General features: G+C 39.9%; 1 protein-coding gene and 1 non-coding gene across 3 annotated transcripts in view; one reads left to right on the top strand and one right to left on the bottom strand.

Moving 5' to 3' along the window:
- Positions 1–27,429, bottom strand: part of brinp2 (bone morphogenetic protein/retinoic acid inducible neural-specific 2) — a 186,222-nt gene that overhangs the window by 64,688 nt on the left and 94,105 nt on the right. For both annotated transcript variants that reach the window (XM_028427310.1, XM_028427309.1), the window contains one exon: positions 26,897–27,367. In XM_028427310.1, coding sequence (XP_028283111.1) covers positions 26,897–27,300 — 404 coding nt within the window. In that variant the 5' untranslated portion in view covers positions 27,301–27,367. The remainder of the gene's footprint in view (positions 1–26,896; positions 27,368–27,429) is intronic.
- Positions 9,260–9,330, top strand: trnae-uuc (transfer RNA glutamic acid (anticodon UUC)). Its single transcript has one exon. It is a non-coding gene; the product is annotated as a tRNA-Glu (tRNA).

Here is a 27,429-nt window from a genome sequence, read left to right as displayed (position 1 = left end):
CCAGATTTGTAACCATTTAGCACAAAGCATGACAAAGCTTTCCCAGGAAGGAATGGCCTGCAGAGCAGATGGTCAAACTCGTGCTTCATTAGGAGGTTCGCTCTCACATAATGCACCCAATTAATGTCGGTAGCCTGGCTACAGTCTCTCAGCGCAATTTGTTCACGCTATCATTGACCGTGGCCACATTGTTCTGTCATGAAAGGAGGCTCAGAAAGAGTCTGCGAGGCAGCGTTAGGAGTGTGTAAAGAACCATTTTCTAACACTACCTGTTTATTTCGCAGCAGTGTGAAGACATAAGTTTGATTTCTTATATCACACATGGTAAATACACATGCAATAATAGTAAAAATTGCCAAATAAGATGCAATAATGTGTGAAATATAAAGGATGGAAAGATTTCCCCCAGGTGCATCTTTCCACAAGACAATATTAAGCTGGGTTTATTTGACTCATTAGAAGACTGTCAATGTAAATAACCTGCAGCTATTCTTCACCAAAAATATGGCAGTGCTCCAAGGTCCCTTGCAGAACGTTTCTTCTTAGCATCAGTTCAGAACTAAGTGAAACAGCCAGAAGTCTGATTGTCAGTCTGACAAGAGAGGAGCTCTTTTAGCATCATGACTGGGCTGAAGGTCACTCAGAGGGCAGGGCATGAGGCTCTGCCTTAAACACACTGCGGAAGCTACGCTTCAGAACATCAATGCATGAAGATAGTATACATGTGATTTAATACAATAAAGATACAACAAAAGTGAAAGCTGCCATTAAAGCGAAGAGAGGTTTGGACAGTGAAACTCTGATGCTTCTCCTTTTAGCTGCTTTAATGACTCACTCATGTCAAAGACTGACATTCCTGCCTTCTGACTACCTTCTCTGCACCCACTCCTGCTGTATGAGTAATTACTGAGATGTTTTTTTTCAGGGGGCACCGACTATTTTATTCTTCTACCTACACCCCATCCTTTCAGTTAGTTCAAGACGTCTCACTTGATCCAGCCAAATAACGTTTCACTACAGCAACAGAGCAAAGCTTCACGCTTTGTTCTCACTGTAGAAACAATATCAGCCTTATCCTTCAACACCGACCCCAGCTTCACAATGACTGCTGCATCTGCCTGCTTCCATCTTACACAGGTTGAACACAATAGCAGGAAAATATCAGTCTAATACAATAGAGTGCGGTGTCTCAGCAGCTTTATTTTCTTTGGTGTTGCTGCTAAAGGATTGCTTTAAAGTGAATGGGAAACAGCAGCCAGCTCTGCAAAGGACCAAATCCCACAAATCTTGTAGCACAGTACTGAAGATGTATCTGTATACAAAACATATGGCACATATAAGAAGAGGCTGACTACTTTTTATATCATCTGTTTTTTTCTGTTGCATCGTATTTGGTTCTATAGTTGATATCTGGTTGTAGTATCACTATAGAGGTCAAAAAGGCACAGAGAAGAGGAACTATTTTGTCTCACCACAGTCTCTTCCTAACCCTGACCACAATGTTTTAATACCTAACCACTTGGTTGAGAAAACTAAAATGTTATGATGATCACTGAAAGAAAACAGTGGCCACATAGGACACATAAGCCCCAGCCTCCTGGGCCTCCAAAGACAGAACTACCACCCATCGCTCTGCCTCAGGGGACGTCTGGTGGCCTCGATATTGTAGGATATGGACTTCAGCCCAGGTATGTGGCCCAGACTATCCTGCATAAATGTGATCACCCTCTTCACCCTGTACTGGACAGACAATGGTGCACCTTTTCCAAAAAGGCTCAGACAGCTTCATTGTCATACAGATCGCTACAGGAAATTTCCTGAATAACACCTCATCTCTGTGCTATAGATAACACTGACTGATTGCTGTAACTCACAGATTTTGCACAAGATTAGGTTTTAATTTCCAAATTGCACACTTTTTTTGTACTTATATTTTATATTTCTATTTGCTGTAAATACTGTTTATACTGTTTATTTTTACCACTAGAGGTATATCTTCTGCTGAGTGCCTGTATATTGCTGCTGCAATAGCAACATTTCCCAGCTTCTATTCTATTCTATTCTATTCTATGTTATTATTACTTTTCTTAGTGTATAGTGTATGTAAACATATGCAGCAGCTAGCCATTCCATTTTTTTATCAATCTACTGGCTAGATTTTCATTCATTGCATTTATTATTATTGTTATATTAAGCTTAAGAGATTAAAGGTTTATATTTAAGGAATTGTAACTTTTTTCAAGAACTTCCTTCAAGTTTAGTCACGTCAGCAAATCAAATGCTGTGATGAAACCTACTCTCACAAAACGCCCAAAGTCATTTCAACTACCGTGTTTTGAACTAATTTAGCCATTCTAATTCCAGCAGCAGTTACATGACAAATATCCCAAACTAAAGGTCAATCTCATTTGAATGCAGCAAACTATAACAATTAGTCTGCAGCTATCACATGCATCAGCGGGCATTAGTTTTAGCTTAGTATTTAGTCCAGCGAGTCACAGGATAGCAGCCAGTAGTTGCACACTGATTAACTGTGGCTGATGTAGACTGATGTGTTTTCAGGGGTGCTCTACAGTGACTGAGCACGGCGAAGGGAAGCTGACGGCAAACGGGGCCCGGAAAGAAAAAGAAGCACGGTGCATCATTTACTTTTCTCCTCGCTTCGCTCTCTAAGAGTTAACAGTGAGACTGCCGGCTGACCGTTTGGCTAATGATGATAGATGGTGTTAATTAAAAGGTTTTAGCACAGCGCTGATTGCACCTGCAGCTCTGGCACTCAGTTTCGCTGAAGCAAAGGGAATTTGGTTGTTTTGAATAGACAAAAAAAGAAAAAGGGGGAAGGGGGGGAAGGATCTTCTGCTGGTGCAGAAATGTGTCTGGGATCTTCCTCCTGGCAGCATGTTGGAAAGTCACACCTGGGTGTTATTATCTGTCAGACAGAGAGGGAGCGCAGCGGACGGCTGTCGGGGTGAATGTACCCTGCATTTACCAAATACTTCACATCCCTGCAGCTGAGGATCATGGGAAAGGAGCTGGAGTGGGTGGAAGTGGTTTGCTGTACATGCAGGTTTTTATATGACATTTTCTGGATCCCGTGCATGGGGGCATATGTCAGATTCTTATTGTGCAGTGGTAGTTTCAATATGATTCCTTCACAATAAAGGGATATTAACATTTTAGGTGTGTTTTATTTAAATGTTTTCTTATATGTCATGTTTGGTTGTACTTCCTGTCCTTGTGTGTTTTTCCTCGCCTGCCCCGTCCTCATTAGTTTCACATAGAGTTCCATTTGTCCCTGTTTATTTATAGTCTTGTGCTCCCCCGTGTCAGTGGGCAGTTCATCTAGGTGCTCCCCCTGTGTTTGTGGTATGTTTACCTTCTCTGTGTATCTCCTTGTTGCTGCATTGTCCACTTTGTGGATTTTCCTGTACAGCCTTGCAGTTGCCTTTGAATATTTGTATTCTAGGTGCCTACCTCTTTTTTAATAGCACCAAATATGTTTAATTACATTTTTGTTTACATATTCTGACTCACTGTGGGTCCTCAAAAAAGGAAAACAACCATTCAAATACAGGGGCAGAGCCAAGGGGTGACACGAAGAGGCACAGACTAAAGTCTGAAGGTTGTGTAGCACACTATGCTCTTTCATACACATGAGCTGAGGTCTAAATGGCCAAGACATCCATGTCTATGAATGTATGTGTACAGACTCATTATGGACTTGAATGTCATAAATCCAGTTTTCAGTGATTCCTTGGAATCAGGACAGGCTAGTAAAGTAAGTAAGCTAAGCTAGTAAACGTGCTGTGGTACATAAAAACCAAATATTATGCTGAGTCAGTGTTTAATTCAGAAAATCAAAACTAAATTAAAGCTGCATCAGATTTTCATTTTTTCATATTTTTTTTCAGACTCGTTAATATATTTTTTAAATATCATTTATTTCTGATACTATTTTGTGTTATTATTTTATTGGATATTTTGTATGTTTATATTATATTATAACAATTATATATGCATGTCTTATTATCTATATAATTTATGCAGATACATTTTTAAAAAACATTTTATATGAACTACTAATAATTTACCATATAAATGCCTTCTAATTGTTCAAATCAAGAAAAAAAACTATTTTTTTTTGTTTCTGTTATTATTATTATCTATTTCTATTTTTTGTAGCTATTTTTCAGTGGTGATGTGGGGTTGTTTCATGTCATACATGTATTTCATATGTAGAATATGACGTTAGAGACATGGAAGAAGTTCAAAATATCTTCAGATTATGTGGGGAAAATTGCACTGTGTTCTCTAAACCAGGTGCACTGCTGCACAATCCAATCACGCCCTGTCTGTGTTTTCTCTCAGGCATATGTCACATCACAGAAGATAAAGATGCTCCAACAGCTGCTGCAATAAAGTTACAAGTACCACGCTTAACTGGGGACAGATGTGTTTAAGTCACTTTTAAATCATGCAGCCTTTATATTTGCCAGGTAAAGTAGCAGATGTGTGTTTGTGCCAACAGGTTCGGGTAATGTCTGAAAAATACAGTCAATAAAAGACTCTGAGAGGCAAAGATGGAGGTAGAAAGAGATTTTTAAAAAAATAAAGAACGGATGTCTGCAGCCTATTTGTTCCAGGTATTTGTATCAGGTACAGTCTCACCAATTAATAAGAAGTGGCCCACATGTGATTTATAACTATTTCTGGAGCTCTGCGTGGGTTGAGCACACAATCTTTGAGTTTCAGCTCACAACCAGTCCTCTGAGGAAATAAGCCTTGATCCATAAGAGGCGGTGTGCTTTCGCAACAGAGGTGAGGATGCAGAAACACAATAAGCAGGAGGTGATGAGGACACACTGAAAAAAGTTACGTTCGCAACATATGAACACTTCAAAAGAAATCAAAACTACATCTGTGAGAATAGAAATGTACCTTCCTAATGTTCTCACCACAGCACAAATAAAAGGACACAATAGTTCTCTGCATTTCTATCCATGACTTTATAGTGCAGAGGGATGAAAAACACCTAATAATAACTAGTTGCACAGCAGAAGCATGGAGGTTGTTTGTTTGTGATCATTTCTCCTCTGAATCTCATGTTTTCAGACACTTTAATAGCTTCACACCTTGAATGAAAACATTTGGAATTCTCAAATTATGACTGACACACCATTTACTTTCTCATACATCAGTCAGTGAGAGCCCGACCTGTTTATATGGCCCTCGAAACCCTTTAAGTTGCCACATAACATGTGTCTGTCAGACACTTGACCACAGGTTATTACTCCCAAATGCTAGAAATAAATGAAGCTCTACTGCTTTGGAACAAGTGCAGTTTAACTTTTTTTTTCTCTCTCCAGCCTGCCAGCTGAATCACGAAGTCTATTCTCTTGTCCTGGGATCTGAGTTCATTAAAACTCCCTTTTCCTGTCTTCTGGGAACCCACTCGAAATAGACCCTCCACCCAGCCTGGAGGGTGGAAGCCGGTGCATGATTTTTTAATGATGTCTAAGTTGTTCCCACCAGAGTCATTATAACAGCTCCTGGAAGGAATTAAACTAGAAGCTCACTGCGAGGGACCCCAAGCACCGATCCCATTATGACAGCTAATGGGAGCTGTGACATGAAGAGACAGGAAAGAAAAATCTATGGACCAAATTTGAATCTACTCCAACGAATTCATGAAAGAAGAGTAAAAGTTGGACCGGGTTCTGGAGTTTACATTATGGTGGTGAAGCATTGCAGTATTGGGTGTCCTAAATCTGTACAGCGAGGATCACCATGTGAGGCTGGCGTATCTGGGTTGAGCGTCTCTGTCAGCTACTTTTTCAAATTTGTTCCGCTTCAGCTGAATCTGAAAACAATATACAGTACACACACACACAGTATGACGGCAATGACGCGGCTGAGGTTTGACATATAGCTGAGAATTCGACACACATTTGTGCTAGACAGATATATTCTTCTATACACAGCACGGAAAAAAGAATGTACAAAATGTGCTAAGGCATCATATAAATGTGATGACTGAAAAATACATAAAATAGCTACAAATAAATAAACTTCGATGTCTAAACTAGAATATCCTAGAAAACAGTACGCTCAAACTTCTTGGTCTGAAGGGCCATGGGCCAAAATATTGAAAATAACTTTTCAAAGTAGGAGGAGAATAAAAGTTTTAGTGTCATTGGGCCCAAACTGAGCATTTTTGCCCTAGATATTAATTCATGATATTATTTATTAATTTATGTATTGACCCTATAGATAATATATCAAACAGATGTGTGACTTTTAGAGATTTTTAGCCCTGTGTATTGCTATTTCATTGTGATGAAGCCTATAGTACTCACTCTCTCAATCCACACTGCCTGATCTGAACCCACCCACCCGACAACACAAGCAGGTCCAGATGACGTGGCCTGTCATTATGTAGCTATAGCTGAACACACATTTTGTCCAGTCACATAGCAGTAGGTCTCACCGAGCGCCTAAATCTCTACTCATGTGACTGACAATATTTGCGCCATAAAGATCTGAGGAGTATTTTTTTCTAGCAGGAAAGATCAAACTGAATGCCCGGAGAAATTATACAAAGACTCTGGGCAGCAGTGAGTCTCTCTGGGCAGACACCGACAGCCAGAGCATCAAAACACCTGCACACTCCAGTCTGTGTACGCTCGAGAGAGAGAGAGTGGCTGAGACGATAGGGAGGAGAAGGTAACTAACTCATTTATACCATTTGTGGAAAAGCATATTTTTTACCTTCATAACCTAAACCCATCAAAAAACACACAATATCATCTAGGCTTATTTAAACTTGCTCTATCTGTAGGTGGTTCCATAACTGCTATCTGACTCTTGTTGGTTGGTCCACAGTGGAAGGATTCATCACCAACAATTGAGCTTAAAGACAGTCCAATACTTCTGCTGCACAGCTGTCGAACTGTACTTTGTATTACCTTCTTGCTTCACCCTGGCATCATCGAAGCGATACAGACCTGACATTAGTTATTGACTCAAAAGTGAGAAGCTTGGGGTTAACTTTAAATTAACCCCAAGGATTGATGACGCACCCTTAATCTGCTTACCAACCTATACCTGCCTGACTGTATTAGTATCCTGCTGGAGAAATAAAGATGGCTCATGTCCCCTGTTCAATTCCTCTTAGTTGTTTTGTAAGTGTGTGTGTGTGTGTGTGTGTGTGTGTGTGTGTGTGTGTGTGTGTGTGTGTGTGTGTGAGAGAGAGAGAGAGAGAGAGAGAAAGAGAGAGAGAGGGAACTGATGTGTCCTATTTCCCTTTAACACTATAAAACTAGGTTTTGGGTTTATTCATATTTGCATCCAGCCCTCTGGTCCCCCCCGAAAAGAGAGACAGGTCTATCTACTCCAGCACAAGATAACCCCTTCTGCATTAAAATGAATTCAGTTCAAATAAGAAGCCTTCAATTTGATTGTTTCTCAGGCTGAATAATTGTTCTGAAAGACACCGAGATTAAATATCTCGGGTGTCTTTGACATAAAAAGTGCCCTGCCACTGTTAATTTGTTGAGATACGCTCTGCCTGTCTCTGCGTGCTGCTCCTGCCACTTTCCAGTAATACGTTTCAGAAAAGTCACAGCTATACGGGCACCTGCATTATTCATAACTCCAACAGCACAGGGGGGAGATTACTTATTGATGTTCGTATCCCCGAATCACACCCAGAGAAAGTTTGCTAAGTTTTTTTTTTTTTATACATTTGGTGATCGAATTAATTTGGTTGCACAGTTCGCAGGCACATGCACGGGCAATTAGCACCAGTTTCCTTTCCTATGTGTGTGTCTTTTGTGCAGCAACAGCATTACAATGTGCTGCTTAAAGCCTCACTGGGATGTATTTGACAAGCAGCTCCCGGCTCTTTTGTCAGTCCCCTCTTCATCACTGTCTTTGTGTAGCTCCAGTTTTCAATATAAGTTGTGTTATATAAAGCTGCTATCATGTCTATTTGTGTGTGTTTATTTTGTAAACAAAATTAGCTCTATTCAGTTAAATTACAGATTTATTTTCTGTGTTTTCTGCTGCATGTTTTAAGTTAAATTTATCACTATTATATACTCTTTACAGTGGGTGTTCAAGCTGTGAAAAACAGGCTTCAGATGGTCCTTGAATGCATCATGAATGACGTAAGGCTCTGCTGTAAAGAACATATTTCAGGAAAATTAATGTATTCCATCTTATTCAAGCATTAACACTAAATCATTTCTTTAAAAACAACTAATAAAAATAAAAATAACTGGTTTAAAGTTCAGCAAAGCTACATTTTGTCTGCACACAATAACCCATAATGATCAAAATAAAAGAGAGGTAAGATAACATGATGAATGCAGGATCATTATTGTGTAATTTATAACAAAAAGATGAACTTCTTGTTCTGTTCTGAACCTCATTCAGGATCTCATTGACATTTGTGGCGATGCTAATTAGCCTGGAAGCAGAGCCGTTCTCAACAGAAGGTCATGTGGCTCACAGATAATGATGTCTTTGACAGTGACTTTTTTTTTAATTATCCCAGTATTTTTTAAATCAAGTCAAATGTTCTTATTTGCCTATGTTAGAGTGTAAAGTGTGGTGACACATTTTGTCTGTCCCGGCAACATTATTGTGTCAAAACATGCACAACATATCCCAGTGTCTCTTATTAGCCCTTTGTAGCAATGAGCTAAGGTAACAGTCCCACAGAATTCTGGGTGCTGGAGTTTACTACCTTAATCTACACAACAGGAAGTACTTATCATTTTTGTTTTAGACAGGCAGATGTTGAATGAGACTGAGACACAACTGAGCTGACTTGTGTATAACTTCACATAAATGAACAAAAAAATAATAACATAGTAAGTTTAACCCTTTCTACATTTTACGGCATCAGCTTGAAAATGGCATGTCCAAAATGAATAGAGTATATCTCAGCAACCACACGGTGTATTTGAATACTTTTGGTGTCATAATAAAGGGGACACCTGGGAGATTTGCGCATATGTGTAAGTATTAGTTTGTATGCCTCTGGCTCTTTGTAAATTAAGATGAAACAAAGCATTTTTTTCCCTCACCCTGTGCGGCCATTTTGGAAATTTTTAAAGGACTTGGAATTTGAATGTTTTGATTAGCCAAACTATATATTTCACTTTTAAGTCACTATTGGTGCTCATCACTTAAACTTACATCACCTTTTACTTGTATACATACATTATTATACATCTATAGATTAAAATAGATGTCCCATATGGTCTAGCGGTTAGGATTCCTGGTTTTCACCCAGGCGGCCCGGGTTCAACTCCCGTATGGGAAAGTAAATATTTTGGGGGCAGCAGTGGCGCAAGGTTGGTGGTTCAATCCCAACTCCTCCCTAGTCATTGTTGTGTGTTTTTGGGCAAGACACTTCACCCGCAGCTGTAGAGAATTTCAGAATTTAATAGGATGATTGACACCTCTATCGAAAAGTCAGAACCAATAGATTTAAAAGGCAAAAATGGGGGCTGTGGTGTTGAAAGGGCTAAATAAAAAAATAAGAGAAATTTGACTGCTTATGTTCCATTCAGTACAATCTTAAATTCATCAGGTCAGGATCCTACTCGTTTCCATAGTGTGAGGTATTAGTGACAGACAAATAACACCTGTGCAAGTGTCAGCCTGAGGAGTGTCAGCAAAGGATCAGTCAACACTGACCGACCTACAGCACTCGCTTCATCCCGATGGCTGTGTGTTCGACTGATATGACCAAGTTCAGTCATATTTCTGAAAAGTTGATAAAAAACTGCAGCAATATATCTCTTCATATATAAATAATGACACATTTTAACAACCATATTTGTCTGACTTTGTGTCACCACCCTCTGGTCCATCCTCAATCGTCCACTTTGTGTGTCCCCATTTGCTCTCTTGCCGCTGTGCCACTTAAATATAGCCTGTCAGAAAACCCAAATTGCTTTATCAGAAAATGAAATAATTCAGCCTGCAGACAAAAGCAGTCTGAGGGGTGGCATTTTCTTCTTCTTCTTCTTATTTTGTAATGGGGACAATTTCAAGCAAATGAAATCGGGCATTGTTGTAGACACCACTGGATCTTTCTTGCCACCCCTCAACTCCCACACCCTGCCCTCACTGAATAGAAACCAAACCTCGATATTATAATTCATATTGACTCTCGCTAAATTGAAAGAGAGGAGCGTGCAAGTGGCAAGCATACAAATGCAGGTTATTCAACTACTTACTGTCTGGCCCCTGAGGCATTTCCCAACAGAAAATCAGCAGTGTATATTGAAGAATACGTTTTTTGTGTGTGTGTTTTTTTCCAGCTGGGATGAAATAATTGAATCAGTACGTCTTTATACACAGATCTGGTGGCACTTATTATCGCAGTTTGGTGTCGACCGTGTCCTGGTGTGATGCCATTTCACATACTGCACACAGACTGGTGCACACATGTGGGCCGAGGACCAATTACAATTCAATTCCGGAGCACAAGTATGGGGTGGAGATTGTCTGCTGACCCATAGCCCACCAAAGAATCAGTAATATGACAGTTACCAGAACATGATGTTAACCCCTAACAACACGCAGTCCTTGGTTCTTGGAAATGGAATATATTACCAATCAAGTTTATAGTAGACTCGGCTAATGTTGCAAGTGAAGACAAAACAATATTAAATATATACATGGACTAAAATACAAATTCATTGCCATATTTTGCATCTAGAGAGCAATCATATCAGTTACAATGAACAAACTTAACAAAAATTTTGTCAAACAGGGATATTGTGCTACTATGCATATAAGTCTTTGGTGATTGTGTTGATTGACCTATATTGCTGGCTGGTTTTAAAACCATTTTTAAAGGAGCAGTTGTTCATTTTCACCACTTGGTGGCTTTATAACGCACTGTGTACTTTCGATCGTAAACAGTGGCCTGATAGATGAGAAAGAAATCACGACTTCTGATTCTGAATTTAAGGGAAAACCAAACAGCTCTTTCAGTGAACTGTACTCAACCAACTTGTAATGCTGTAAAAACACAAATAGAATACAGCCCAAGCCTGCCAACCTAGGACAGGCTGGAGTAGTTTGTGAGCAGACCTTTTTTCACACTTTATTTTTCAGATCACTTCCTGTACGGCAGCCTCTGGTCAAGAGGCGTCAGGATGCCATAGAAACGCAATTTAGTCACTGTTGTGTGTTCTTGGGCAAGACACTTCACCCTAGCCTGTGGCGCGCCTTGCTAGTCATTGTATGACACTGCTTGTGCAGCAGCCATAACGAATTTCCCTCTGGGATTAATACAGTATCTAAAACAAAAAATAAAAAAAAAATGTCTATCTCAGTGGCAAAAGATTAGAAAAAGAGACGTACTCTGGTACCCAAGCCGTAAGTGAAACTTTTTTTCCGCACAGACACACACCTTGTAAATAAACTGTATGCTAACATGCTAACCGTGATGCTACCTTCTGTTGTTTTGGTGCCTTCAAGAGTCAAACAAAGCTCAAAACACACCAACAGAAGAAAAGTTTTATGTTAAGAAACTGTTTTAAAGATACTTTGGTTCCAAAAGATTAATCTAAGACAGGTTTGACTTGATTTAGTATTGTATTTTTGAGCTGGACCCGGTCTAATATAGTGTTTAAAAAAAAAAAAAAAAAAAAAATATACGTTAGTGCAAACAGTATGTTCGTTTTTCCCTTAACTTTTCACTTAATGGTCAAATCGGAAGCTGTCAATTGAAAGCCTACATCAGCGTCATTGAGGAATCTCACTGTAACATACTTTTGAGTTTAGTTTCTTGCTGCTCTGCAGGTATGCCTGTAGCTCTAATAATATACACTCTCTCCTGTAACTCCTTTTTTGGCTCCATCAGTCATGGTTTAAAGGAATTTGCCTTTACTCACATTTGTCCTTAAACGCAGCCTTCCCACTGCCGCTGGAAACAAAGCTGATGAGACTGGGTACTGTATATCTGCATAACGAGCTGAGAGGGAAACTTTGAATATTAATGTTTCACTTTTGATCCATTATTAATAGAAGAATAATGTGTGCGCTTGTTGTTTTGTACAAGGTTATCATTTAGTGAATACAGTATGCCCCACGTATCCATTAAAATGGCAGCACTGATGTTTCTCTTGAATTGAGCAATAAAGAGAAAGGCACTCCACACACCAGCTATTTTATTAGACTCTACTGTACACCCCTGTGGCAGTGAGTCTAACTCATGAAGTCATGTTGGTGTGCTGTGTAAGGAAACCAATATGGTACAGTCTTATCATTTCTATTAGCAGAATAAACAGTGATTCACTGTGGCATTTATTAGTCACAGCGGCTGAATAAAAAAAAACCTAAACTGCATCATAGTTCTGAACTGCTGTGTATTAATACTTAAGCATTTTTTCATAAGTGACGACTAAATATTCTCTGACAGTCTGGTTATAGGCCTAATCAATAATGAAAGTTATCTTGTAGCTGTAGCAAACTGATGCTGATTTTCATTCAAAACAGACCACGCACAGGCTGCCCTGTCTTAACTAAAACAAGTGAAGGCTACATGTTTACCAATTGATAACATTTCATCCAATTGGAATAAGATCCAACAGGATATGAGGGATCCTGCGGCTAAACCGGAACCAGTAAGAAAAGGAATGAGCAAAAACACATCTATCCATCCATCCATCCATTATCTGAACCCGCTTCGTCCTGCCGTGCAAGGTCACAGGGGGCTGAAGCCTATCCCAGCTATCTATGGGTGAGAGGCGGGGTACACCCTGGACAGGTGAAATGGGGAACTATGCAGCATATTCTTGGACAACAGAACACTTTATCTTTGTGATCTACTAGAAGAAAAAAACAGGAAGTGCTAGATACCTTTTAAAAATACTGATCGTAGCAGCAACAAAACAAAAAACAAAAAGCAATAACTCAATAACGGTTACAGTCTGACCCTCCAATAGTTCATGATTGCCTTGAAATCATAAAAAAGATTCATGAGATGGAAAGACTGACCTTTTTACTCAGGCTGAGAAAAGACTTGTATTGTGCAAGGGGGACAAAGTGGACGACTTTTTTTGTTGAATGAGGAAGGTTTTTGTTGACCTCTTACTCTCCATCAACACCCTTGATTTAATTTTTTTTGTTGTTGTTTCTTTGAGCCATTTTCAACCCCATTATATTTTCATGTTCATAAATTTCATAAATTATGTAGCACTATGTAAAAACCCTTATCTAATGTCTGAAGATCTCAAGTGCCTGGTCATGATGCTCTTTTTTATTGCACTGTGCTGTTGTTATTTTTCTGTTATAAAAACATTCATAATAAAAATTTTTGTTTAAAAAAAACCAAATGCTGTTTCTAATGATGCGCACCAGAAATATGCACACGTCTCATCATTCCCACACTCCTCCTGTCCTCCATTCTCTCACTGCTAATGAGATAATAATGCAATCCTGGCTCCACTTTCGCTGATTAGCAGACTCCCAATTTGACTGACTCACTGACTGAACTTCCACCACAATCATCTCAAATCACACTTGGAAGGTATCTATTTGTTTTGGTACCTCTACTTGACATTTGGGTATATATATTACGGTACACTCAAGTGCTCTGATGGGACACACTGTGCTAGAAAATGGCACCTTGCGGTGTCCTCGAACCCTTAAAAAGTCAGCGCTGTGGCAGTTTGCGTGTTTCCATTACTTAGCCAGTTCCCAGTGTGCCAAACATTAGGCTTACTGCCAAACAACACAATGTGGAAGAACTAACTGGGTTTTTTTTTTAGCACAACCTGGCCACCGTCTGCTCTTATCCATATGGTCAATTCGCAGTGAAATGAAAACACACACACACACTCTAACCCTATCCTTCATTTCCGTTCTACTTGTTCACACCTGTCTCTTTTTCTTCCTTCTTAATCCCCTACTTTCCTTAAATTTACATTTTTTCCCCAATCCTCATCTCTCACTCTAGTTTGCCATGCACGGTGGACACACAAGCAGCCCTTCATGCTGCCTCGGTGCTCGCTGTTTGGAAACTCTTTTGTCTGCTGTATCACAATCAGTTGCTAAGTAAGCCATTTAGGTTCCTGCTATCTCCTCCAGAGAGTTTATTCCACCAGGAGATTTATCCGTGGTTTCACGGGGGAGAAGGATAAGCCTGAACAAAGTGAAAATAATGCAGCAAAATCATGATTTCAGCACTAACTTAAGGCCATACATGAAAGGCAGAGAAATTGCACAGCCACAACCTTGCTTCAAAATATTAGAAAAGTTGTAAAAAAAAAAAAAAAAATGAAATATTTAAGATACAGCATGCAGTAAATAGCTGTCCGACCTGTTGTGTAACGGCTGCTAAAATAACACCAGAAACTGGGGGTTTGTCTGGAGGTGGTTGTCAATGGTTACATCAATCACAGGGCTACATTTCTAACATAATGACAGCAAGGGTTTATTTGTTTTTCTTGAGGGAAAATCAGTTTTTACAACAATTCTTTGTCATTATACCAAGTGAGTGCATTAGTGAAAAACAAGCTGGATACGAGGCAGTCGTATCAAAACTGGGGACTGACCAGCTCAAGAGAGAACTTGTGGTAAATGATGTGTTAAATATCCTCCACAGGCAAACAGCACCAACAGTCCCTAACTTAAAATAAATAAATAAATGAAAGTGTCAGAAGCTACAACAGTGAATTCACTTTTAATGTGCTGAATGTTAGTTTAAGTTGCTCAGATGCCACTGACAGTCTGACTGGGAGCTTAGGGATGAGCCTCGATATGGTTTCTGTTGACCCGTCATGGCAGAGGGGTGGTCAAGGTTTTGTCACTGGTTAAATGTATTTATTTAATGAATAAGGTCACATGCTGATCATTTTATACTACAAGGAGCTTTTTTTCAGGGATTTGTGGTATAAAGCTCCTCAAAGACAATGTGGTCCATGTTATTTACCATGTACTTTTTCAGTAGTCCACTAATGTGACAGTGAAGCCTGTTTCATCAAACAGCTTCTGAACGTGTTTAGCTTTATATCTGAATGAGTCCTGTCTGCAGCTCCGACCCACTCATTTACTTTTGTGGGTAGGTCTGAATTAAAAGATCATTACATCTGGATGACATGACAGCTTACATTGTCACAAACATAACATATCCAGCCCCTCAACTCATCCACCCTGGTGGCATGGGGTTCAATTTAAGCATGTATCCTTCAGTCTGTAATATGTGTGAATGGATTTCTCTCTTTTGCATTATTTTAGCTCAACAATTCATAAACCTAATGACCCACACACACAATGGCCTCACTTACATGTCAGTACTTTTAACATATGGCCCAGACATCATATTAATCCTCATCAACTGTAGCCTTTCTGTCACATTTCAAGATATCTGATGTCTACTGGCAGGAGTTGTATATGTATAAGTCAGATAAATGGATCATGGCGAGAGGAAGACTCATTACCCTGCCTCTGCTCTGCCTCCTGGCTTCTGTCCATCTACATATTTTCTCAATTTAAAATTCATAAGGGATCTCCCCTCCGGTTCAGGCTACCTTCCTTAAACCCTTTCACCCACTGCATGGTGCCAATCACTAATCAGCATGCTCTTTATTAACCCAGTTAGGTGGAGCTATACTGCGCTCGTTCCTCCACCACCTGCTTTTCAGACTTGGAACAGTTGCAGAGATTTGGTTCTTGAGTACATTTCCAGCTACTACTATACTGGAAGAGGGAGGTGCAAGGAGGAGCAGGTGGCTACCACAGCTAGGAGTCATGTATTGTCTGTTTAACAGCTAAGCTGCTCACATTGTATCACTTACATGCTGTAGAATCTTTATTTTACTAGATGTCTACTGGAAGAACTTTCTGAGCCGTAAATATCAGCACCAGCACCAAATATCTTTTTTTTTTTTGCGGCAGGAATTCAATTCATGCAGAAAAATACAAACAAAAAAAACCAGCCTGAGCCAATTTCTGTCTTCCAGAATGAAAAATTGAAGCTACAAATGTACTTTACAACAGCAATGCTTCATCATGTACACTTGCTAATAAAAGTCTGATCTGCTGATTCTGACCTCATCAGCTCCCCTGTTTGTTAGATAACATGAGAGTAAAAGGAAAGGAGGGGGCATAGGGAGAGACGTGGAGCATGTGCTGCTTTGGTTATCTGAGTAAGTGTGTTTGAGTGGGGGGGGGGGGGGGGGGTGAATGTGGAGTGTTTTATTTTGAAAAGCTAATCTTTTGATGATGAAAACAGAGGAAAATATTGCCCGGATTTCCATCCCATCAGTGTCGTATCTAACGTAATCTTCTTTGACGGAAAGCTCTTTTTGATGTTTTATTGTCTCTGTGTTGAGTTTTTTTTCTCCACATCTCTCTCTTTCCCACACACACACACACAGACACACACACAGACAGATGTCTACTGCTTGTTCTCAAAGGAGCTCAGTAAAGCAAGTTCCCACTGGATCCTACTGGAGCTCTATACATCACAACACAGAAATGTACTTTCCACAGCACACTCTCTCTCTCTCTCTCTCACACACACACACACACACACACACACACACACACACTTTGTGACCCTTCTGTTTAGTCAGTATGTGCATGCTGTGTTTGCATAATAGTCCATCTCTTTTTATCTCTTATGACTCACAATCCTCCACAGTGCAAAGAATAGTCAGTTCAAGCGAAACAAACAATGCCTGTACACAAGGCACATCAGCTGATTCAAGGAAATGTATGTGAAATTATGTCATTTAATGACTACATGCTTCTTAAAATCACAGTGCTACTGCATCATGTGTTGGCAAATCTAACAAAGCCTGCAAGCTTCAAACTGCATTAAGCACTATAAAGCCTGTGCGAGGTGAGTTTCACATATTCATCAGAATTTTCTGTGGCATATTTCTCATAAAACGTCTTTGTGAACTTTTAGAAGTGAAGAACTTTCAGTGGCATTTCAGTGAAGACTTATTTTATGATTTTTAAAGTGGATAGAGGCCAAATGGGAAGGCACACAGATTCATACATGCAGCCTCCCACACACACTCATACATCGCTCCCAACCGTTTGTCTCTCTGTCTTTCAAAAACACTGAGTTGTGACAGACTTTACTTATGCTTGTGGATGTTAACAGGCTTATAGTACAGGTACATATACACTTATTCAAATCTCTCATTACAAGGGCTACTTCATATTCACCTCCTCCTTAGCAGACACTGCATTACATATTATGACATCATCCCTCAGTTAATTCATTACACTAATGTCTAATTTTTGTGTGAATTCTGCAGTACATTTAACAACACCTTAATGTGGATAAGCAACACTGACTGTTGTTGTTCTATCATTATTATGAAATCAAAGCAGTGCAAGTCTACTTTTAAATTAAATAATTACAGTAAGTACTTCTATAGTGGTTTAATGTGTTGGCAAAACAACATTTAACACGTTGCATCAATTATCGTCAGCTAATTACTGCATCAGATTAAATAAGATGAATGCTACCAGTAACAATGTGTTAGCATAATGTAAAGGAGTAAACAGAATGAAATAGAAGCATAAAGTGAAGAAGAAAAATCATGCATTCATAATTTTGCATAAAAGTGTGCCTGTTAAAGGAGTCATGCTATTGTTTGACAAATTGCAAATAGGTTATGGAGTTATTGAGGATAATAATAATAACAATAATTATAATGTTTCTATGCCAACCATCCAACCTAAACCACCAAAAAGTCTCTGAGTCTAATCCAACCAAACAGCAACTGCCATGACAGAGAAAGTTCCAAATGAACTGCAGTTCCTCTAATCACCACTGGAGGCCTGTTCCAAAAGTGATTTAATCTCAGTCACAGACCTCTATATTAAAATGTCCAACATTACAGAATTATACATAAAAAAATAGCTAGATGTCACAGCTTGTTTTAATTGTGCATAATTTAGTCTTAATATATAATTACAAGGAGCTATTAAAAAAAGTGCATGGGAGTCTATGGGGGATTGACTCACTATAGGGGGAGCCAGCCCCTAGTGGCTGTGGTGTGAACTGCAATATTTCCTTATGGAGAAGAACATACTGAACCCTGACAACATGTTATGTGAATGCGCTGCTGATAACAGCATGAAGAAAAATGTTCACATGGAGATGGCATGTGTTCCTAAAAGAACATGTGACAATGTGCAACAAGCTGTTTTTTTTTTTTTACATACTCTTCATCTCACAGTGTCTCCCCCTGTGCTGTCCTCACCCTCCTCCCTCACTGCCTCTCCATGTGTGTGTGTGGAGCAGCGGTTAGCGGTCCTTTGGTTCCATCTCCTTACACATCACAGAGGTTAACATATCAAAAGACCCTCAGACTTTGTGTAAGTTTGTGTGTGGCAGGGCAGTGTGTGTGACCTACATTTGTGTTACGTCAATTTGTGGGAGGCATGTTGGTCAGCTAGTGCACACACACACACACACACACTGACACACACTGTGCCCAACAGGCAAGTGTTTCCCGCTGCGCAGGCTGTTGCCTCCTGACTGTTTCCATCACAGAGCCACAGGCCTCTTTCTGCCCCGCTGCTCTGTCCATGCTAAGCTCTCTGCATCTCTGATGTTAAAGACCACAGAGGGAGCCCACGCTTTAAACTCCAACACCCCACACTCTCCACCCCAACCCTGTGTCTCATCAGCAGGCAATCTTTCTCAAGTCCAATAGAAGTAGGAGTGAAAATTAGGCAGACTCTATGATGACTGCTTGACAGATGTTGTTTTGTCATTTCAGACAGATGAAAAGAGTGTGATTATTCCCCCAGAGTGCCATGTTCTTCCACAGGCAGATGAACTCCTTGGTGTTTGAGGTGATTAGATAAACAAAAAACATTTTTTTTGGTTGAAGGCTGGAGGATTTGTTAACTCTCCACCGGATTTGTTTTTAAGGTCCAAACAAAATGAGGTCATACTGTCAGTTAGCACTTTTTAAATTTCAATTTCTGTTTTAATTTTGTGTTTAGTATCAGTAGTAACTGGTGAAGGTAGTGTTACAAAATCACACATCATAGGAACCTGAGATGAGCTCTCCTATTGTAATTATAAAAAAATAAAGCAAAAAGCAAAGATGCGTTAAATTGACAGTAGCAGATCTAAATCCATCCAGACATGTTTTCTACAGAAATAATAATTGATTATACATGTTGCAGATATTTCCTGTCAGTGTACAGTCTAAGCCAGACCTGAGCAAAGTACGGCCCGCGGGCCAGACCCGTACTGTTGACGATACTGTGGTACTGCGGTACTGCGTTATCCCATCTACTCTTTTGAGAGACAATACCTGTCTACACTTTAAAAATGCTGCGCGACTATGCTGAAATGAAACTCCACGGTGCCAGCACACACTCAAAGTAGACATGGACACACACACAGAGGACAGAGGAGTGAGCAGTAAATGACAGCAAAAGACTCTTACAATGATGAAAATGTAACAAGAGCATATTTATAAAGGTAGATGCTGTGCCAGTGATATCCAATTTATATTATTTTTATCATCATTCTGACACTTTAAATTACAAAGAGAAACTCTTTATCGAACCCACAGAAAGAGAAGAGGAAAAATATATAGATGCTTTGAGTAGTAGAGACAGAATTGTGTTTATTCACTAGTGTTTTTATTCTCCTCTGCATTCTGATCAGCCCATAAAATAATTGTTATTAAAGACATATTTATGACCTATAGCAATATATGGAGTGGGTAATCATCTCCATGGTAACCAAGATATTTGAAGTTTTCCTTTGTCTGTGGTAGTACAGTTTGCTCACACACATTCACTTAAAGGTAGGGTAGGAGATTTTGAAAACTCAGTGAGAGTCAGCCAGATTTTGAAAGTCAACACACGCCCCTTTGTCTCGGAGCTCGCCCCAAAGCCACGCCTCCCAACCAGTCTGTGACTTCGGCCATCATGCACGTACCTCTCTGGTGCGCGCAGAGCAGGAAGAGAGTGACAACCACCCAACTAAACGCGCAGGGGCGTCTCGCAGGATTGGCTGATGTTTTTAGCGTTTTATAGCTTCCACAGATGATTCATATTCTTCGTTTTGAAGCGAAACTGCCGAACTAATCGGTTGCTATCGGATTGTAAAGAGAAGTTACACTAATTTAACAAAACTTTTACTGCTCAAATATTAACTTCAAATTCTGATAGACTGACTGTTGATAATCACAGCATGCACAGTAAGCTGTATTCTCTGCATGCATCTGTCTGTTTGTCTACATCATTCAGGTTGTGCTGTGGGGTCAAAGTGGATGGCTCAAGTCCAACTCAAGTTGCAAGTCCTTTTACATTTTATCAAGTCAAGTCTCAAGTCATCAAATATGCAACTTGAGTCAGAGAAGACAGCTCTATCATGTGTTTGGGAGTGACAACATCTGATAATGCTGATCTAATGGGATGATAACAGCTGTCAATGTCCCCACTACATCTGTTAGTAGGTCAACAAAGACCCTAAATGCCATTTGTTAACAGCTAACAACTATTTAATTGGCTAATAATATTCAGATGTAAGAAAACACCTGTTGAATGTACTAATTAAGCAAAGTGGGGTTAGGTATGATAAATGATAATGACCATTCAATGGGATAACAATAGGGAATATTGCACTTGCTGAACCTGTTCATCTGTAGAAGAGGGTTCTACTTGTACATAAAGCTGGGAACTGTTCCAACCCGCAGAGGCATGGACTCCATATAACCTCTGTATCTGTTTCCCGGATGTTCCGAGTCAGCCAACCTGTCGTATTTTTTTTTTCAGCTCTTGTCAAAATCAGACTTACAAGTCATTGACACAGTGGGAAAGCCTCCAAAGAATCCTCTTATGTGGAGTTAGTGGGAACTCCCCAGATAACCACATAGAGAGAAACTCACAGAAAGTGCAGATGCAACGACCTCATCCATCCGATAGTTTCCAGCTTGTAGAAGCTGATGTAACTGATGCGATGATGAGATTAAAGGATTTAACGGATTAGGGTTAACCTAGGAAAATGTGGCTAACATGTATTCCCATCTCCATTACCCCCCCTGATTAAAAGCTAATGAGAGCAGCCAATTTTGCTCTCGCTTCTGTGGAAAGTTAATGCAGAGAAAAGCCTGTCGGCGCTTATTTTCCTTAATGATAATCAGATATTAGCTTTAGTAAGGTCACAGGAGGACAATTAGAAACAAGAGAGAAGTGCATTTTACATGTGTTGGAGTCACAGTGTTTTACCGTGTGACTTACTGCAGGCCTCACTTTCAAGCCACATGTAAAATGAGCACATCTTCACCATCTCTGATCATGATGTGAAAATGATGTTTATGATATAATGTTGCTCACAATTACGCCGCATTAGCATTTCTATTACTGCACTTCATATGACATAGCAAAAATCACATATAAAGATGGTTATTTAAACCTTTTTACACTCATAATGAGATAAATAAACAAAAACAAATGGATGCTATGAACAGTTAATAAAGAGCATGTGCATTTTAGTTACTCATTTGATTCTTGTTTGGCAGTGTTTCCCTGAAGCTGTGGTATTGTTAGCCCCCACCCCCCCACCCCCTCCCGCCGGACTTGTTTCCCTGCCGCCATCATTGTTTTTTGTTTTTGTTTTATACAGGACGTGTGCCAGCGTTCTTGAGGAATACTTTCGAGTGGGAAGCTTTGGCTGAGGTGCACAAGTGCTTTGTTTTCGTGGGTAGCGGAGGATGCAGGAAATATACCAAACAACAAACAATCCCACTAATTTAGGAACGCATTCGCACAGTTCACACACACAACACAGAGGGGATGCAATATCTCTGTGATAGTGAGGAGGAGAGATGAGAGGTGACAGTCATTTTTTGAAAAAAGAGACTTGAAGCTCAATTTAAAAGAAGTTCATAAAGTCCAATTGCATAAAACTGCTTTTTCATATCAACCAGGAATTAATACTTTTTGCAGTAGGCGGTAAACATATTTATTTCTGCTGTAGCGTTTCAAAATGGATGTCTATGGGGAATGACAATATTTGTTTTTGTTGTGGTTTAGTGCATCAGTCCTTTTATGTTTTTTGTTTACAATGTTTTACAATGTTTTCATTTTCCGTTTGGGTTTAGGCATAAAACATGTAGCTTTAATTCAGAAATCAAAATTCATATTTTGGGCCTCAGTGACCACGTTAACATCTCCCATCCCTTCTAAAATATAATGCCAGAAAAGTAGCGATGAACACAGTCCCATGGTGTCTATTTACTGCTGCTAAAGCACTTTCATTGAAGTCATTGCAGTACAGTATGGTACAAAAGACACAACAATGCATTTTTATGAAGAAGTAGTTCTTGGATTACTATGGGTCACAGCATCCTTTGCCATACTCATGTCAAATGAAGGCTTTTAAATGGAAGAGACTGACAAAGCAACTAATAAAAAATGATGACCTTAGACTAGGGATGTCTCGATCGAGTCATTTCATTTTGACGCATTGCTGCAGACTATTCTTCATCCATCCCAATCCTTCATCCAACTGGGAAATTTCACAAAGGAAACGGCTCATCCGGGTCTTGAACCCAGGACCTCTCACACCCAAAGCGACAATCATACCTCTAGACAGCAAGCCAGAGAGTCATTAACATTTTTAATCAAATAATCATTATGCTGGATTAATCCTAGTAAAACATAACTGGATGAAAGGTTGGATTATCATCTAACAAGCCTAGTTTTTGGAACATGGAAAATAGCTGTTGCTTTAAAGGACACAGATTGATGTGTGTAGTAGGTGGTTGTCTTACATTTTTCAAGTCTCACACCATCGTTACTGTTTTAAAGGGTTTTATGTAAGCACTTCACAGCACTCACAACTGCAGCAGCGAGAGGAAGAGGATGCTTGTACAGAAAGTCCTTTATTGCGAGGTGACTTCATTCATTAAATGTAGGAAAAAATACGTCACGAGTGTGACATTTCTAGAGGTGTTTGCTCGGTCAAAACAAGTTCTGTAATACAGATTTAAAGTGGGATGCAGACAGATCATTGTGATACTGTTCCACTCATAACGTATAAGTACAGTGGGTATGGAAAGTATTCAGACCCCTTTAAATGTTTCACTCTGTTATATGTTACACACAGCACCTCATATTGTCAGAAAAACACAGACTTGTTGACATGTATGCAGATGTATGAAAAAAGAAAAAGGTAAATATGACATGGTCCTAAGTATCAGAGCCTTTGCTGTGACTCATATATTGAACTCAGGTGCATCCATTTCTTCTGATCATCCTTCAGGTGGTTCTACACCTTCATCTGAGTCCAGCTGTGTTTGATGATGCTGATTGGACTTGATCAGGAAAGACACACACCTGTCTGTATAAGACCTTACAGCTCACAGTGCATGTTAGAGCACATGAGGATCATGAGGTCAGAGGAACTGCCTGAAGAGCTCAGAGACAGAGTTGTGGCCAAGGTTACAGAAACATTGTGCTGCACTTAAGGTTCCTAAGAGCACAGTGGCCTCCATAATCCTTAAATGGAAGACGTTTGGGACGACCAGAACCCTTCCTAGAGCTGGCCGTCCGGGCAAACTGAGCTATCGGGGGAGAAGAGCCTTGGTGAGAGATGTAAAGAAGAACCCAAAGATCACTGTGACCTCATGATCCTCATGTGCTCTAACATACACTGTGAGCTGTAAGGTCTTATACAGACAGGTGTGTGTCTTTCCTGATCAAGTCCAATCAGCATCATCAAACACAGCTGGACTCAAATGAAGGTGTAGAACCATCTGAAGGATGATCAGAAGAAATTATTGCATTATTCTTTCACACCACATTCACACAGTGGCAGTGGTAAGCTACAGATGTAGCCACAGCTCCCCAGGGGGATACTGACAGAGACGTGGCTGCCAAGGTGTGCCTACGGCCTCTCTGACCACCGCCGATTCATTCATACACATTCATACACCAGTGAGTGCACTGGTGGCAATGCCACTGCTGCCCATACTTAGGACCATGTCATAGTTCACTTTTTCTTTTTAAATACATCTGCAAAAATGTCAACAATTATGTGTTTTTCTGTGCTGTGTGTACATTAATGGGGGAAAATAAACTGAAATGATTTTAACAAATGGCTGCAATATAACAAAGAGTGAAAAGTATAAGAGGGTCTGAATACTTTCCGTACCCACTGTATATAAAGACGTCTCAACTGCTTGATGCAAGATAAATATGGTGTTTTCTATGTAGGCGTACTTATAACGGATTGCAGAGACCACAAATACTTATCTCCAGCCTTCATCTGATGTTAATGGTATTTCATTTCCACATTTCAATAAAGGAATACAGACAGCTTTGTGATAACAAAAAATATACTCTTACTGCTGCTGAGGTTTTGTAATGCTGTGTGCTGCAACTGGTCACGTACTAGTATTATAGTATAGTATTGATTATGTGGGGGGATGCTTCGTGTTAATGCTGACTTGTTTGTACACCTGCTTAAAGAAAAAACACACTTCTGAGGAGGAATCAGTCAGTGTCCTGCAGCTGCAAGCGGAGTCATATGACAATCTGTCCCACTTATGTTACCAAACCTTCACCTGTCATTTCACACTACACTTCCCCTTCATCCGTAAGTGATGCTGTCATTTCCATTTGATTCAAGTTGAGGTAGAAGGAGACAGGAAGGAAGGGAAGACAGGAAAACACTGTCATTCAGTGTGAAGAAGGTCGTCTTAAGAGACTCTCTTTCTTTTTATTTTTTTTTTCGCCTTTAAAGTGCCTTTGAATAAGACATTTTTTCTCTCCTCCTGCTGTTCAAGTGACCGGAGGAGCAGCACAGAGCTGAGACGGGGAGCCAGCTGAGATCTTAACGGACTGTGGAACTGTCCGACACAGCTGGTCACATATCTTCATACACTCACACATACACAAACTTTTTCCTGAATAAGAGTTAACAGCAGACAGCTAGCTACAATGAGCACTCCAAAATGTCCTCTATACCACTTCACAAACACAGTCAAATACAAGTAGAACACAAAAAGTGCCAAAGATAATTAGGACATAGAATTTTCAGGCACGTCGACATTTATGACAGAACAAACGGCTGTGACGAGTTCCACGGGAACAGGCTAGCTAAGAGAATCTATTTTTAAAGAGCTGGAACTGAGGGAAAGGAAAAGTAAAATATTGCAGTATAAATATATATGTAATCCAAGTCGAGGAAATTCAAATTGCAGCCGCAGAAACAGTAGTTATCTATCACATTTAGTATTAAATTTGGAAATAATGATAATGGAGCAGGGGGCTGATGTGAACTCAGGACCTAATGGAGGACTCTACTGAATCATTTATAGAGCAGACACAAGCTGGCTTGGTACATGATGTTCTCTCCAGCATGCAAGCTGCTTGACCCGAGAAGTTTCCACTGGACACAACATGACTGATATTAGTTATATTTGCAACAGTTTGCAACAAAACTAAAAAACCTCTCGGCTATTTTTTTACTTAATTTTACCATTTTTATTCCTTAAAACTTACTAAAATTTAAAATTAAAAATTTAAAAAGACCTTTTTTTAATCTCTTCTGCTTTATTTTAGTTTAGGAGTTTGGAGTTATGAGCCGTCACTGAAAAGATCCTCTTTGCATCACATTGCCTGAAATAACGTATGGACATTCATGTACCTTTTTATATTGCCAGTTGTAAAGGCTGCTCAGAAAACTGCTCTTTCATGGCAGCCGCATTTTTCCCCTGATCCTGCACAGCTCATGAATCAGAATAGAAACTGCGAGCAGAAACAGTCCAAGAAATGTCACAAGAAAATCACAAGCCAGCATCGCTCCACTCTCTGCTTCTTTGTCGTACAAAACGAACAGTTCCTCTCTTATCTGCTTGCACATTACACAGAGAGAGCATTTAAAGTTCTGACTTTAATCTGCCAGACAAAAATACGTTTACCATTCTCTCTCATCCATCTTTAGTCGTTTTTTTTCCAGGCTGAGAATACACTTTATTTAGCTAAATTAGCATGATTCGGAGCAGTGCTATGCAGAGCTAACTGTACAATCACTTAACAGAGAGTATATGTGTAACACAGAGCTGAGTCTGAGGCAGACACTATGTATTTTATTTACATTTTACCTCTTGGATTGAATTCCTGAGTTGCTCAATGTTGCTACAAAATAAAAACCTGAAAGTATACAGCTGGAAGGATGCAGTGGAAGAGTGTAATTAACCCCTCTGTGGTAAGTGGGCACTAGTGTTTACAGTTTGTTTACATGTGAAACAAAGTCACTGTCTGCATAAATTAACAACTATGTACAATATGAATGCAGAATTACTGGCGCTGGCCCTCAAGCTACAAATAAGTGAAATTAGATGTGTATGCTAGCGAACGCCGCTTTGTAATTGATTTAGAATAAAGTCTAGGACTGGATGTTTCCACTGACGAAAAAAGTTAGCCCCTTGCTGCCCAGCCTTATGTGCTATCCTATACTATACTGTACTATAGTCCTATACTACTGTACTATAGTCCTATATGTCATGTGATCCCACAGAGCCAAGATATTGCCATTTGACATTAGAATAAACACCTAATACATAAATATAAATGTAATGTGTTCCCCTAAATCAGTGTTTCTGTTCAATCAAATTTTAAAGAGTATTAAAAATATAATAATATTATTCACTTTTTATTTTTTTTTATTTAATATTTTTAATATAAATGTAACATAAACGTGTTTTATTCAAATTGCCTTATGATGGCATAGGTGATGTATGACCTAGCAATGATCTCTTCTTCAGAAGTAAACGACACGATTAATCACACCTTTCTACCCCTTTGGAATTCTACATGTAGTCTCTCTCTCTCACACACACACAGAGGTGCAGACCCCTCTCACCTGTAAATCTTGTATCTAGTAGAAAATCCCTGCTGGAACCTCTCTCTGAACTCGGTGTACTCCGGACATCTGTGGAAAGGTCCCTTCTCTGACAGCAGCCAGTCCAGCTGCCCTCCGCTCTGCCTCGTGTTGAAACCCCACACCGAGGAGGAGCTGGAAGGGGAGGAGGAGGTGGAGGAGGACGATGTGGAGGAGGACGAGGGGGACGACAGAGAACTGTGGAGGGCCTTCCCGCCGTGTCCCCCGCCGCCGCCGCCGCCTGCTTGTTCAGCTCGGGTGGGCCACGGCAGCCATAGCAACGCCCATGGCAACCATAGGAGCATCAAGGTGGACGCTGACCATCTAGCAAGGCAGGAGGAGCCATGGTAGCACCTCTCTCTTCTCATTGGCCAAGGAGTCGCCATGGTCCCGGTGGTGATGTACTAGGGCACCTGGGACCGGCATTTCTTCTGACAGTCACCTCCCGCTGGCCTAAATGAGAAGCAGAAACAATTTACTATAATTTCATGATAGGAGTTTTTATTTTAAATCAC

This window comes from Parambassis ranga, chromosome 17, assembly GCF_900634625.1.
Source record: "Parambassis ranga chromosome 17, fParRan2.1, whole genome shotgun sequence".
Taxonomy (NCBI): Eukaryota; Metazoa; Chordata; class Actinopteri; family Ambassidae; genus Parambassis; species Parambassis ranga.
Note: the sequence above shows the minus strand (reverse complement) of the source record. Positions and strands in the feature narration are given on the sequence as shown.